General features: G+C 44.2%; 1 protein-coding gene across 4 annotated transcripts in view; it reads right to left on the reverse strand.

The window, feature by feature from the left end:
- Positions 1–9,144: 9,144 nt before the first annotated feature.
- LOC110501253 (protein phosphatase 1 regulatory subunit 12A) overlaps positions 9,145–16,111 on the reverse strand; it is a 71,609-nt gene continuing 64,642 nt past the window's right edge. For all 4 annotated transcript variants that reach the window (XM_036961033.1, XM_036961034.1, XM_036961026.1 and 1 more), the window contains one exon: positions 9,145–13,800. In XM_036961033.1, the coding sequence (XP_036816928.1) occupies positions 13,714–13,800 (87 nt within the window). In that variant the 3' untranslated portion in view covers positions 9,145–13,713. The remainder of the gene's footprint in view (positions 13,801–16,111) is intronic.

Consider the following 16,111-nt stretch of genomic DNA (forward strand, 5'->3'; position numbering starts at 1 on the left):
ACTCTGATCCCAGGTGACTCCAATCACTAACCACCCTCTACCTGCAGGAGGAACCGCCCCTGCAATGCAGAGGAGGAGCCGTGACACCCCCCCTCCTTAAAATGAGGGTCACACCCTCAACCCAACATATTCAAAACAATTCAAATTTCACCAAAAACGTCTGATCTGCATAAAGAGCGCCAATTACTCCAATCTGAATTTGATGAGCTTTCTACCAGGCAAGCTGAACAGTTACTCTTGCGAGCTCGATACAAAGTCTATGAACAAGGCGACAAGGCCAGTAAAGTCCTTGCGCATCAGATCCGTAAATCTGAGGCCTCACGTTTAATCCCACAAATAAGGACCCCATCTGGTGCCACCACAGTTATACATAAAGAGATCAATGATCAATTTAAAAAAATTTACTCTGCGCTATACACCTCTGAATCCCCTCAAGACCCCTTGCTGATTGACTCCTTCTTTAATGGCTTGAATATGCCTTCAATTGATACAGACTCCCATGACAGTCTAGAAGAAGAATTTACGCTTGAGGAGATTGCAACAGCAGTGTCGGCAATGAAAAGTGGTAAATCACCGGGTCCGGACGGTTTTCCAACCGAATTTTACAGGAAGTTTTCTGGTCTGCTTTGCCCATTCTTGTCTCGACTATTTGCAGAGTGCCTCAATACTTCAAAGCTACCGCCTAGTCTTTATCAGGCTTCAATTTCATTACTACTAAAGAAAACAAAAGACCCCCTGGAATGTGGATCCTATCGCCCAATCTCGCTTTTAAACTGTGATTACAAAATCCTAGCTAAGCTTTTCACCATCCGTATGGAAGGCTTGCTGCACCAAGTAATACACTCTGACCAGACTGGCTTTGTGAGAAATAGGCATTTATTTTTCAATATTAGGCGCTTTATGAATATACTGTACTCCCCAGCGTCGGAGGACCCGGAGGTGGTGGTCTCACTTGATGCCGAAAAAGCGTTTGACCGCGTTGAGTGGGATTACCTAACAGCTGCCCTTTATAGATTTGGCCCCAAATTCATTGCGTGGATAAAGATTCTTTATTTTTCCCCCATGGCTTCGGTACGGACTAATAACTTGTCCTCTGACTATTTTCCCTTGCACCGCGGATCCAGACAGGGCTGCCCACTCTCCCCCTTGTTGTTTGCTTTGGCAATCGAGCCTCTCGCCATTGCACTACGCTCTAATGATGCCATTCAAGGCATAATCAGGGCGGGCTGGGTGCAGAAAGTCTCGCTATATGCTGACGACCTCCTTTTGTTTATCTCCAACCCCGATACCTCATTGCCACGTGCCCTATCTGTTCTTAAAAAGTTTGGATCAATCTCAGGGTACAAGCTGAATCTAGGCAAGAGTGAGCTTTTTCCGGTAAACAAGGCTGCTTTAAAGTGCTCTTTTACAAGTTCTCAGTTTAGGATTGTCCGGGATCAATTCACTTACTTGGGAGTAAAAGTGACAAGGAAATATTCAAATTTGTTTCAGGAAAACTTTGTTGCTCTAGCAGACAGATTGAAACAATCTTTTACTTTTTGGAATTCGCTACCCCTTTCTCTTATCGGAAGGATTAATGTCATTAAAATGAATGTGTTGCCCAAATTTTTATATTTATTTCAATGTTTACCCATGTTTATTCCAAAATCTTTTTTTATTTCACTGGATCAAAATTCATGCATTTTATTTGGGATGGCAAGGTACCACGGATTGGTAGAAAACATTTACAGAAGCCTAGGTCATTGGGGGGTTTAGCACTACCAAATTTTCAGACATACTACTGGGCTGCACATTTCAGAGCTGTTCTGTACTGGCTGCAGACTGATCCTACTGGCCCTAGACCACTCTGGGTCCAGATGGAGTCTGAATCGTGTAAACCTGCAGCACTTTCCTCTGTGCTGTGCTCGTCTCTCCCAGTGTCCCTAGGCAAAAGGTGTGCCAACCCAATTGTAAAGCAGTCTCTTAAAATGTGGAATCAGTTCCGTTTAGCCTTTAGCCTCCGAGGCTTTTCTCTATCAGGCCCAATCAATCAGAACATTTAATTTCCTCCATCTTTGAATGATGGGGCTTTTGGCATTTGGCACTCACTAGGCCTCTCCTCGCTAGCCCAATTATTCTTTGATGATACATTTGCCTCTTTTTCTCAGCTGCAGGAAAAGTTCAATCTCCCCCAATCCCACTTTTTCCGCTATCTCCAGACTAGAAACTTTGTCAGGGCTAACACCTGGATTTCCCAATAGGCCTGCGAATACAGCTATAGAGAGCATCTTGGAGCTGAACAAGCTTCCTAGGGGCGCAATTTCAGATGTATATGCAATCATTCATGACCTACAGAACCCTTCTCTGGTGCCTTTAAAGACTCGATGGGAAAAGGATTTGGGGGAGGAACTTGGGGAAGACGCCTGGGAATCTGTGCTGCACAGGGTGCACTCGTCCTCTTTTAGCACTAGACACAGCCTCATTCAATTCAAGGTGGTTCACCGTATCCACTGGTCGGGGGCCAAACTTGGAAGAATATTCTCTGATTTTGATCCTACCTGTGTCAGATGTAAAGTGGAACCAACCACACTGTTGCATATGTTTTGGGGCTGTCATAAACTGTCAGGTTTCTGGGAATTAATATTTAAATGTTTCTCTGATATGTATGACACTGTTATAGATCCGTCTCCCCTTACAGCCCTTTTTGTATTGCCCATGGGTACCCCCCCTATCAAGAATCCAGTCGGACACTGTTGCTTATACAACTCTTTTAGCTAGACGGCTAATACTACAGAACTGGAAGATGGCAGCTCCCCCATCTTATAAATATTGGGTGAGGGATGTGTTGTGCTCTCTGAAACTAGAAAAAATTAAATTAAATTCACGTGGGAACCCCAAACGGTTTGATGAGGCTTGGGCTCCATTCTGGTCTTACTTTAAACAGTCCATCCTCTGATGGCATTCCAATTAATACTAAAATAAGTCTGTGACTTAAGGGTTGGAGGAGCTTCTCTCTGTGTTTTTGCTGGGGGGGGCATTAAGGTCCATGTGCTTATTGATTGTGATCCGCAGATGCCTTGTTCATCTTGCCCAGGCAGAGACTGAAGTGTGAGCTTGTTTTTCCCAGTTATTTTTACATTTTGTTCACGCCTACATGAATAATCATTTTATTTTAAAGCATTGTAAACTTTTTTTTTGTCCAGTGGATGGTCGGTCTGTGGCCATGACTGTCTGTGAGTGGTTGCATTTCTCCACCCTTATCCCTTGACTGTTTACAGGAACAATGGTGAGGTGTTTGCTCTGTCCCTGTACTATAGATTGCCCTTTAACCTCTGTAGCCTTCTGCCTGGTGTGTTTAACTTGTCTAAAGTATGGTATCTTTAAAGCTATTTTTTATTTGTATTTTTATTTGTATTTTTTTTCTAGTTGAGTATATTATTTATATTGCTTTGTCTTGTCTGTGTGTGTGTATGTTAAAAACTTAATAAACAGAGTTAAAAAAAAAAAATCTCTGTTTGATAGGCTTAGCATCCCCGATGTCTATATCATGCTCAATTAAGTGGGTTTGCAATGGAGTTTCAGAACACAAAACTGGGTAGTTTCTAATAAGAGTTACCAATTCATCACGTTTCTCAGAGTCTATATGATCTACCAAAACCCCAAGGTTTTGCAAAGTCTGGGAGTTTTTCAACCGACCCTGTAAGACCTAATCCGAAACCCTAACGTCCTCCTCTTCTCATCCCCTCCACCAAATTAAAGCCACAAGATGTAGTGACTGGAGCAGCAGTCAACGCTGACCTCATTGCTGGAGTGCCTTCTGCTTTGCTTAGATCCCGGGAGTGATAACATTTTAACATGGCATAATTTAGAGGACTTCCTATGACTAGAGGTTTCAATAAGAGTTAAAATCTGACACTTTACGCAACACAGTGAAAGGACCACAGTATTTTGCCTGAAAAGGTGAACTGACAAGAGGCAGAGGAGCAAGTACACGATCACCGGGACTAAACTCACGCAGCTCAGCCTGGCCGTCATATCTCACTTTCATTTTCCGTTGAGAACATTTTAGTTTCTTTCGCCAGTTCACCAGCCCTATACAACTTCAACCTAAAACCATTTACATCGTCAATAAGGTTCTGAGGTGGTTCCTCAGGCAAACAACCATCCTGCAACACTGCTAAAGGCCCACGCACCTTATGACCAAACACTAAGTCATTTGGGCTAAACCCTGTGCTTTCCTGCACTACTTCACGAGCAGCTAGTAACAGCCAAGGTAACCCCTCCTCCCAATCTGCAGACAGTTCTGTACAGTATGCACGAAGCAAGGATTTTAAAGTTTGATGAAAACGTTCCAAAGCTCCCTGGCTCTGGGCATGGAACGCAGTAGACTTGTTGTGTTTAACTTTAAGCTGTTTGAGAACCTGAGAAAATAAATGGGAGGTGAAGTTAGACCCCTGATCTGACTGGATGATTTTTGGAATCCCAAATGTTGAAATAAATTGAGTTAACGCTTTAACTACTGATTTTGAAGTTATGGTACGCAAGGAAAAAGCTGCCTGACATCTGGTTGCTTGACACATAACAGTTAATAAGTAGCTATGACCTGACTTGGACCTTGGTAAAGGCCCAACACAATCGATAATAAGATGCTCAAAAGGTTGCCCTACGGCTGGTATTGGATACAAAGGTGCTGGCTTTACAACCTGGTTTGGCTTGCTTGTGCGCTGACACGTATCACAAGTTTTAATAAACTGAGCTACATCCCGCTTTAAACGTGGCCAGAAAAAATAACGAAGTATGCAATCATAAGTTTTACGAACACCCATATGACCTGCCACATCTCTTTACTTACACACACACACACACGACCTGCCACATCACCATGTGAAGTTTGCAACACTTTATTTGGCAAAGTAGTAGGTACAACTATTTGAAAGACTGGACCCTGATCATAGTGTGGAACCCATTTCCTGACCAACAGCCCATCAAGAAGAAAATAACACTGAGCACTATTCGTCACCACTGAATCAGGAACAACTTTATCAAAAACAGATCAGCCAAGGTAGTATCGGCCTTTTGCTCAGCCATCAATGAATCTCTAGAACTAGTCAACTGTTCTGTCTGGAGTTTGACTGGCAACTCAAGACTTTCTGGTTTACTCTCAATCTCCTTACGAGAGGCCGCGCGGGTAACCGCACAAACTGGAAATACCTCAGGAGACATAGTTTTGATCCGGCGATTCCCTTGCAGGTGACACTGAAGGTTGCTTCTTACAGATGTTTAGTTTGCCATCTGCCCACACCTTACTACCTGCCAAGTCATTCCCCAAAATCATGTGGACTCCCTCTACTGGCAAATGGGGTCTAACCCCAACATCTACATCACCCTCTACCAGACCACATTTTAGGGTAACTTCATGTAAAGGACAAGAGAATGGAACTAAACCAATACCACATACCATTACACAACTGCCAGTATCAGACTCTTTAGAGAACGGCAAAACAGATTCCAGAATAAAATAATCTAAAGCTCCAGTGTCTCTTAAGATCTTGATTTAAACATTTTTGTTGCCATCTACCAGGGACACTACACCATCTGAAATAAAGGCTGAAAAAAAATCACAGTGGGAAGACTGAGAATCAAACTCAACGAGTGGCTGAAAAAGCTCACCCTGGTGGTCAGAGGCTGTAACAGGACTTGCCATCACAGCAGGTTTAACTTGACCTGACTTTTTTTGATTTAAGCAGAGGACAATCTTTCTTCCAATGTCCTTCAACTAAACAGCAGCGACAGGTATTTGCATTAACCGGTGCTTTAAGTCCTCCAGACCCAAACATCTGCTGAGGCCTTTGGAAAGAAGCCCCAAAAAAAGGTGACCTACTATTTCTAGGAGTAAAGTTATTTTTATGGTACATGTCACTGTTTGTCTCAAAATGGTTTTTACTGTATGTGTGTATGCCTCATCTGCAAGGACTGCTGCATCACTTGGAGACTTATTAACTTCACGTTCATTCATGTATGTAGCAACCTGGTCAGACACAGAATTTCTTAACTGTTCTAACACAATCAAATTAGACAGACCCTCAAAAGTACTAACTTCAGAAGCTGTACACCAACGATTAAATGCAGAAGTCAAAATCACGAACAAACTTAGAACAGTTTTGTGAATCTAACTTTCTCCTGTAACGAAAACGTTGACGATATGCCACTGGCACAAGCTTGTAGACCTTCAGAACTGCTGATTTAACCTTAGCAAAAATGTTACTGTCAGCTACACTCAGTGCTGTAAAAGCCTCACGTGCTTTACCTGTAAGTACACATTGCAACAACAGTCATGTCCAAATCTGACCGAGCTCTAGCTTCCACAATACGCCCAAATAAACCAAAGTATGTGTCTGGATCTGACTCATCAAATTTAGGCAACAAACAAAGATTCTGTGAACCATCAAACTGTGGTAGTCCTTCTGGTCTATTAACATTTCTCAATCGCTCTCTCTCTAACTGCATTTGCAACAGCTCCCTTTGCGGCTCAAAAGTTAATGAAGGGCTAGACTGAAAACCTGCACCCTCACTACTAGCAGACTGACCCCAAAAAACACCCATTTCTCTAAGACCCTGCTTTAATCTAGTTAACAGTCTCTTTAATTGTTTTATCAACAATCTCAATCTGATAATGTTCAGCAATTTCAATGAATTGCTCCTTAGTACACAACTCTAAGGCTACCTCTGAAGGAGCTTGAACAAAACTACTCAAAATGGAAGACATTTTCCTCAACCAATACAAATATTACAAATGACATACATACAGACATACAGGCAACCCCTGGAGACAGTCACACAGTCAACCCCTAGATACAGTCAACCCCTGGATACAGACAGACAGTCAACCCCTGGATACAGTCAACCCCTGGATACAGACACACAGTCAACCCCTGGAGACAGACACACAGTCAACCCCTAGATACAGTCAACCCCTAGATACAGTCAACCCCTAGATACAGTCAACCCCTGGATACAGACACACAGTCAACCCCTGGATACAGTCACACAGTCAAACCCTGGATACAGTCAACCCCTGGATACAGACACACAGTCAACCCCTGGATACAGACACACAGTCAACCCCTAGATACAGTCACACAGTCAACCCCTGGATACAGTCACACAGTCAACCCCTGGATACAGTCATACAGTCAACCCCTGGATACAGACACACAGTCAACCCCTAGACACAGTCAACCCCTGGATACAGTCAACCCCTGGATACAGTCACACAGTCAACCCCTAGATACAGTCACACAGTCAACCCCTGGATACAGTCACACAGTCAACCCCTAGACACAGTCAACCCCTGGATACAGACACACAGTCAACCCCTGGATACAGTCTTACAGTCAACCCCTGGATACAGTCACACAGTCAACCCCTGGATACAGACACACAGTCAACCCCTAGACACAGTCAACCCCTGGATGCAGACACACAGTCATCCCCTGGATACAGTCACACAGTCAACCCCTGGATACAGACACACAGTCAACCCCTAGATACAGTCAACCCCTGGAGACAGACACAGTCAACCCCTGGATACAGTCACACAGTTAACCCCTGGATACAGTCTTACAGTCAACCCCTAGATACAGTCACACAGTCAACCCCTAGATACAGTCAACCCCTGGAGACAGACACACAGTCAACCCCTGGATACAGACACACAGTCAACCCTAGATACAGTCAACCCCTGGATACAGACACACAGTCTACCCCTGGAGACAGTCACACAGTCAACCCCTAGATACAGTCAACCCCTTGATACAGTCAACCCCTGGATACAGACACACAGTCAACCCTAGATACAGTCAACCCCTGGATACAGACACACAGTCTACCCCTGGAGACAGTCACACAGTCAACCCCTAGATACAGTCTTACAGTCAACCCCTAGATACAGTCAACCCCTAGATACAGTCAACCCCTGGATTCAGACACACAGTCAACCCCTACATACAGTCACACAGTCAAACCCTAGATACAGTCAACCCCTGGATACAGTCAACCCCTAGACACAGTCAACCCCTGGATACAGACACACAGTCAACCCCTAGATACAGTCACACAGTCAAACCCTAGATACAGTCAACCCCTGGATACAGTCAACCCCTGGATACAGACACACAGTCAACCCCTAGATACAGACACACAGTCAACCCCTGGATACAGACACACAGTCAACCCCTGGATACAGTCAACCCCTGGATACAGACACACAGTCAACCCCTAGATACAGACACACAGTCAACCCCTAGATACAGACACACAGTCAACCCCTAGATACAGTCAACCCCTGGATACAGACACACAGTCAATCCCTGGAGACAGTCTTGCGGTCAACCCCTGGATACAGACACACAGTCAACCCCTGGATACAGTCACACAGTCAACCCAAGGAGACAGACACACAGTCAACCCCCGGAGACAGACACACAGTCAACCCCTGGATACAGTCAACCCCTGGATACAGATTAACAGTCAACCCCTGGAGACAGACACACAGTCAACCCCTGGAGATAGTCAACCCCTGGATACAGATTAACAGTCAACCCCTGGAGACAGTCAACCCCTGGATACAGATTAACAGTCAACCCCTGGAGACAGTCACACAGTCAACCCCTGGAGACAGATTAACAGTCAACCCATGGATACAGACACTCAGTCAACCCCTGGAGACAGATTAACAGTCAACCCCTGGAGACAGATTAACAGTCAACCCCTGGAGACAGACACACAGTCAACCCCTGGATACAGGTACACAGTCAACCCCTGGAGACAGACATACAGTCAACCCCTGGATACAGGTACACAGTCAACCCCTGGAGACAGTCAACCCCTGGAGACAGATTAACAGTCAACCCCTGGAGACAGTCAACCCCTGGAGACAGTCAACCCCTGGAGACAGATTAACAGTCAACCCCTGGAGACAGACACACAGTCAACCCCTGGAGACAGATTAACAGTCAACCCCTGGAGACAGTCAACCCCTGGAGACAGTCAACCCCTGGAGACAGATTAACAGTCAACCCCTGGAGACAGACACACAGTCAACCCCTGGAGACAGACACACAGTCAACCCCTGGAGACAGACAGAGAATGAAATCAAACACTGGATGCAGACACACACACATCGTTTATTAGGTTTCGTCATCATTTAATATATTAGACCAACATGGGGGGGACACATGGAATTCACTTCTGAAGGTTGTTATTATTCATTCATGACTAATATTATTTATTTATACATGTGTAATATAATATAGATAACAAACTATTTGCCTCCCTTTCAAAGCGGGAGAGATTGACATCAGATAAATGTAAAAAATATGAAAATAATATTTTATCATGATAATAATAATAATAATGAAAAACAATGCATAGTATATAGGCTTTTCCAGAACAGCAAGTCTCTATCATCAGGTCTGAGGTGGTAAACTAGCTCTCACCCCCCTCCTTCCTAGCCAATAGAAACCTGAGGAGGGTGTCCTATGCATCCTGGTACAAAGAACATGGTGAAACCATCTTGAAGCCCAGGCCTGCACCTTTCCAATACTTTTACATTAGTGACGGAGTGCACACGTCAGGAGATAGGAGAGATTATTGGGATGCAGATTCGTGTAGGAGACGAGCTGTTTTGTATAGTATGACTCAGGATGGTGGCGAAGCCTCACTTATCTGTGATCGCTTAGCTTTGCCTGGTTCTGCACTGATCTGTGATCGCTTAGCTTTGCCTGGTTCTGCACTGATCTGTGATCGCTTAGCTTTGCCTGGTGCTGCACTGATCTGTGATCGCTTAGCTTTGCCTGCCTGATTGTAAGTAAAGTGCAGTGGTCAACAGACTGCTCTGTCTGTGGTCATTTAAAGGAGCATGGAGTGTGTCTGTGGTCATTTAAAGGAGCATGGAGTGTGTCTGTGGTCATTTAAAGGAGCATGGAGTGTGTCTGTGGTCATTTAAAGGAGCATGGAGTGTGTCTGTGGTCATTTAAAAGAGCATGGAGTGTGTCTGTGGTCATTTAAAGGAGCATGGAGTGTGTCTGTGGTCATTTAAAGGAGCATGGAGTGTGTCTGTGGTCTGGAAACGTCCTCAAAAGGCACCCTATTCCCTATTTAGTGCACTACTTTTGACTAGAGGCCTAAAGTAATCCACTACATATTGGATAGGGTGCTATTTGGGATGTGGACTTTAGTAGTGTGTGAGGAGGAGGAAGGGTGGGTTCAAAACACATTGATGAAAGACACTACCAGATTAAGAGGTATGGTCTATGGAATAGATCCAGGGTATGGTTTATGGAATAGATCCAGGGTATGGTCTATGGAATGGATCCAGGGTATAGATCAAGGGTATGGTTTATGGAATAGATCCAGGGTATGGTCTATGGAATGGATCCAGGGTATAGATCCAGGGTATGGTATATGGAATAGATCCAGGGTATGGTCTATGGAATGGATCCAGGGTATGGTCTATGGTATAGATCCAGGGTATGGTCTATGGAATAGATCCAGGGTATGGTTTATGGAATAGATCCAGGGTATGGTCTATGGAATGGATCCAGGGTATGGTCTATGGTATGGATCCAGGGTATGGTCTATGGAATGGATTCAGGGTATGGTCTATGGAATGGATCCAGGGTATAGATCAAGGGTATGGTCTATGGTATAGATCCAGGGTATGGTCTATGGAATGGATCCAGGGTATGGTCTATGGAATGGATCCAGGGTATGGTCTATGGAATGGATCCAGGGTATGGTCTATGGCATAGATCCAGGGTATGGTCTATGGAATAGATCCAGGGTATAGATCCAGGGTATGGTCTATGGTATGGATCCAGGGTATGGTCTATGGAATAGATCCAGGGTATGGTCTATGGAATAGATCCAGGGTATAGATCCAGGGTATGGTCTATGGTATGGATCCAGGGTATGGTCTATGGAATGGATCCAGGGTATGGTCTATGGAATGGATCCATGGTATGGTCTATGGAATGGATCCAAGGTATGGTCTATGGTATGGATCCAGGGTATGGTCTATGGAATGGGTCCAGGGTATGGTCTATAGTATAGATCCAGGGTATGGTCTATGGTATGGATCCAGGGTATGGTCTTTGGAATAGATCCAGGGTATGGTCTATGGTATGTATCCAGGGTATGGTCTATGGTATAGATCCAGGGTATGGTCTATGGTATGGATCCAGGGTATGGTCTATGGTATGGATCCAGGGTATGGTCTATGGTATAGATCCAGGGTATGGTCTATGGAATAGATCCAGGGTATGGTCTATAGAATGGATCCAGGGTATGGTCTATGGAATGGATCCAGGGTATAGATCCAGGGTATGGTCTATGGAATGGATCCAGGGTATGGTCTATGGAATAGATCCAGGGTATAGATCCAGGGTATGGTCTATGGAATGGATCCAGGGTACGGACAACTGAATGGATCCAGGGTATATATCCAGGGTATGGTCTATGGAATAGATCCAGGGTATGGTCTATGGTATAGATCCAGGGTATGGTCTATGGAATGGATCCAGGGTATAGATCCAGGGTATGGTCTATGGTATGGATCCAGGGTATGGTCTATGGAATGGATCCAGGGTATGGTCTATGGTATATATCAAGGGTATGGTCTATGGTATAGATCCAGGGTATGGTCTATGGAATGGATCCAGGGTATGGTCTATGGTATGGATCCAGGGTATGGTCTATGGAATGGATCCAGGGTATGGTCTATGGTATGGATCCAGGGTATGGTCTATGGAATTGATCCAGGGTATGGTCTATGGTATAGAGCCAGGGTATGGTCTATGGTATAGATCCAGGGTATAGATCCAGGGTATGGTCTATGGTATAGATCCAGGGTATGGATCCAGGGTATGGTCTACGGTATAGATCCAGGGTATGGTCTATGGAATGGATCCAGGGTATGGTCTATGGTATAGATCCAGGGTATGGTCTATGGAATGGATCCAGGGTATGGTCTATGGTATAGAGCCAGGGTATGGTCTATGGTATAGATCCAGGGTATAGATCCAGGGTATGGTCTATGGTATAGATCCAGGGTATGGATCCAGGGTATGGTCTATGGTATAGATCCAGGGTATGGTCTATGGAATGGATCCAGGGTATGGTCTATGGTATAGAGCCAGGGTATGGTCTATGGTATAGATCCAGGGTATAGATCCAGGGTATGGTCTATGGTATAGATCCAGGGTATGGATCCAGGGTATGGTCTACGGTATAGATCCAGGGTATGGTCTATGGAATGGATCCAGGGTATGGTCTATGGTATAGATCCAGGGTATGATCTATGGAATGGATCCAGGGTATGGTCTATGGTATAGATCCAGGGTATGGTCTATGGTATAGATCCAGGGTATAGATCCAGGGTATGGTCTATGGAATAGATCCAGGGTAAGGTCTATGGAATGGATCCAGGGTATGGTCTATGGTATAGATCCAGGGTACGGTCTATGGAATGGATCCAGGGTATGGTCTATGGTATGGATCCAGGGTATGGTCTATGGTATAGATCCAGGGTACAGTCTATGGAATGGATCCAGGGTATGGTCTATAGTATAGATCCAGGGTATGGTCTATGGTATAGATCCAGGGTATGGTCTATAGTATAGATCCAGGGTATGGTCTATGGTATGGATCCAGGGTATGGTCTATGGAATAGATCCAGGGTATGGATCCAGGGTATGGTCTATGGTATGGATCCAGGGTATGATCTTTGGTATGGATCCAGGGTATGGTCTATGGAATAGATCCAGGGTATGATCTATGGAATGGATCCAGGGTATGGTCTATGGTATAGATCCAGGGTATGGTCTATGGTATAGATCCAGGGTATGGTCTATGGTATAGATCCAGGGTATGGTCTATGGTATGGATCCAGGGTATGATATTTGGTATGGATCCAGGGTATGGTCTATGGTATAGATCCAGGGTATGATCTATGGAATGGATCCAGGGTATGGTCTATGGTATAGATTCAGGGTATGGTCTATGGTATAGATTCAGGGTATGGTCTATGGTATAGATTCAGGGTATGGTCTATGGTATAGATCCAGGGTATGGTCTATGGTATAGATCCAGGGTATGGTCTATGGTATAGATCCAGGGTATGGTCTATGGTATGGATCCAGGGTATGGGCTATGGTATGATCTATGGTATAGATCCAGGGTATGGTCTATGGTATGGATCCATGTTATGGATGGAGTCGATGTAAAGGGAACAAGATGCCTTGGACCGGTCCAATGTGCATGGAGGGGTGTGTCGTGTGTGTGTGTGTGTGTGTGTGTGTGAAGTATATATGTCTGTGTGCATATTGGTGTTTTTCCCCGTTGCACATCGTCATGGGCATTTGGCTGTTGTCACGTCTCGTTGCTACTATGCGAGTTGTTGTCATGACCACAGTTGTCATGGCTGTCCTCAAAGTGGGCATAAGGCACACACACACACACAACAAGCCACGGCAACCGGTCAGGAGGACTAAGGAATAAGAGACGTAATAATCAAGCTGTTTAGATTACCACATTATCCTGCTGCTCTTCATCTGTTTCCCCCTCGCCACCTCTCTCTCCATCTTGTTCTTTGGCACTGGGAGGAGTGGATGGACAGGAGTGAGAGATGATGGGAGGAAGCAAGGGGGCATCCCTGTTGTAGCTCGTTCTCTCCATCTATTTGGAGAGTTTACTGATGACTCTGATCAGCGCGCCGTTCTCGTCTTTCAGCCTCTGGTTGTCAGCTCTCAGGTCACCGAGCACCTAGAGGAGCAGCGTTGTTATTGGCTGAGAAACTGACGATAGATGCAGCCAATGCATCCTACACACTGAGTATACAAAACATTAAGAACACCTGCTCTTTCCATGACAAAGACTGACCAGGTGAATCCAGGTGAAAGCTATGATCCCTTATTGATGTCACTTGTTAAATACACTTCAATCAGTGTAGATGAAGGGGAGTAGACGAGTGTGAATGGGCAAGACTAAAGATTTAAGTGCCTTTGAACAGGGTATGGTAGTAGGTACCTTTGAACGGGGTATGGTAGTAGGTGTCAGGACTTCCGCTGTTTGTTGGGTTGAAAACTAATTAACATTGACTTCAGCTGTTTGTTGGACTGAAAACTAATTAACATTGACTTCAGCTGTTTGTTGGGCTGAAAACCAATTAACATTGACTTCAGCTGTTTGTTGGGCTGAAATACATGTGACAGAAAGGAGGACCATTGGATAGCAGTACCAGTGATCTACCACCCTGAGCCTGGGTTCCCAAAGCGTCTAAGTATCAGGAGTGCTGATCTAGGATCAGTTTGGGTCTTAAATAATAGCCACCTTGTCCGAGACAGATTTGCACGGTTATCAAAACGTCAGGAAACAGGTCAGAGATATTATAACGACAGTCAGGAAACAGGTCAGAGATATTATAACGACAGTCAGGAAACAGGTCAGAGATATTATAACGACAGTCAGGAAACAGGTCAGAGATATTATAACGACAGTCAGGAAACAGGTCAGAGATAATTTAACGACAGTCAGGAAACAGGTCAGAGATATTATAACGACAGTCAGGAAACAGGTCAGATATATTATAATGACAGTCAGGAAACAGGTCAGAGATATTATAACGACAGTCAGGAAACAGGTCAGAGATATTATAACGACAGTCAGGAAACAGGTCAGAGATATTTAATGACAGTCAGGAAACAGGTCAGAGATATTATAATGACAGTCAGGAAACAGGTCAGAGATATTATAATGACAGTCAGGAAACCGGTCAGAGATATTATAATGACAGTCAGGAAACAGGTCAGAGATATTATAATGACAGTCAGGAAACAGGTCAGAGATATTATAATGACAGTCAGGAAACAGGTCAGAGATATTATAATGACAGTCAGGAAACAGGTCAGAGATATTTAATGACAGTCAGGAAACAGGTCAGAGGTATTATAATGACAGTCAGGAAACAGGTCAGACATATTATAATGACAGTCAGGAAACAGGTCAGAGATATTATAATGACAGTCAGGAAACAGGTCAGAGATATTATAATGACAGTCAGGAAACAGGTCAGAGATATTATAATGACAGTCAGGAAACAGGTCAGAGATATTATAATGACAGTCAGGAAACAGGTCAGAGATATTATAATGACAGAGAGATTTGCACAATTATCAAAGTGTTTCTAAGAACCCTTATGGGAAAATGAATGGTGAAAAACAATTGGAACCATTTCCCTATTTGACTGCTAGGTTTTATGGGTATTATGAGTCATACTGTGGTACTCTATAGGGCCCTGGACAAAAGTAGTGCACTATATAGGGAATAGGGTTATATAGGGCTCTGGTCTAAAGTAGTGCACTATATAGGGAATAGGGTTCTGTAGGGCCCTGGACAAAAGTAGTGCACTATATAGGGAATAGGGTTCTATAGGGCTCTGATCTAAAGTAGTGCACTATATAGGGAATAGGGTTCTATAGGGCTCTGGTCTAAAGTAGTGCACTATATAGGGAATAGGGTTCTATAGGGCTCTGGTCTAAAGTAGTGCACTATATAGGGAATAGGGTTCTATAGGACTCTGGTCTAAAGTAGTGCACTATATAGGGAATAGGGTGAAATTTCGGACTCAGGCTCAACGTACTCCTACAACACTGGTGATTTGCAGCACAGTGAGCAGTAATCAGGCGTGTGCATGCAGTGTCTGTGTGGAATACATGCTGGGTTCAAATACTGCTCATCTTACTGCTCATCTTTCAAATACTGCTCATCTTACTGCTCATCTTACTGCTCATCTTACTGCTCATCTTTCTGCTCATCTTTCTGCTCATCTTACTGCTAATCTTTCAAATACGGCTCATCTTACTGCTCATCTTACTGCTCATCTTTCTGCTCATCTTACTGCTCATCTTACTGCTCATCTTTCTGCTCATCTTTCTGCTCATCTTACTGCTCATCTTACTGCTCATCTTACTGCTCATCTTACTGCTCATCTTACTGCTCATCTTTCAAATACGGCTCATCTTACTGCTCATCTTTCAAATACTGCTCATCTTACTGCTCATCTTTCTGCTCATCT

Source organism: Oncorhynchus mykiss, chromosome 2, assembly GCF_013265735.2.
Source record: "Oncorhynchus mykiss isolate Arlee chromosome 2, USDA_OmykA_1.1, whole genome shotgun sequence".
NCBI lineage: Eukaryota > Metazoa > Chordata > Actinopteri > Salmoniformes > Salmonidae > Oncorhynchus > Oncorhynchus mykiss.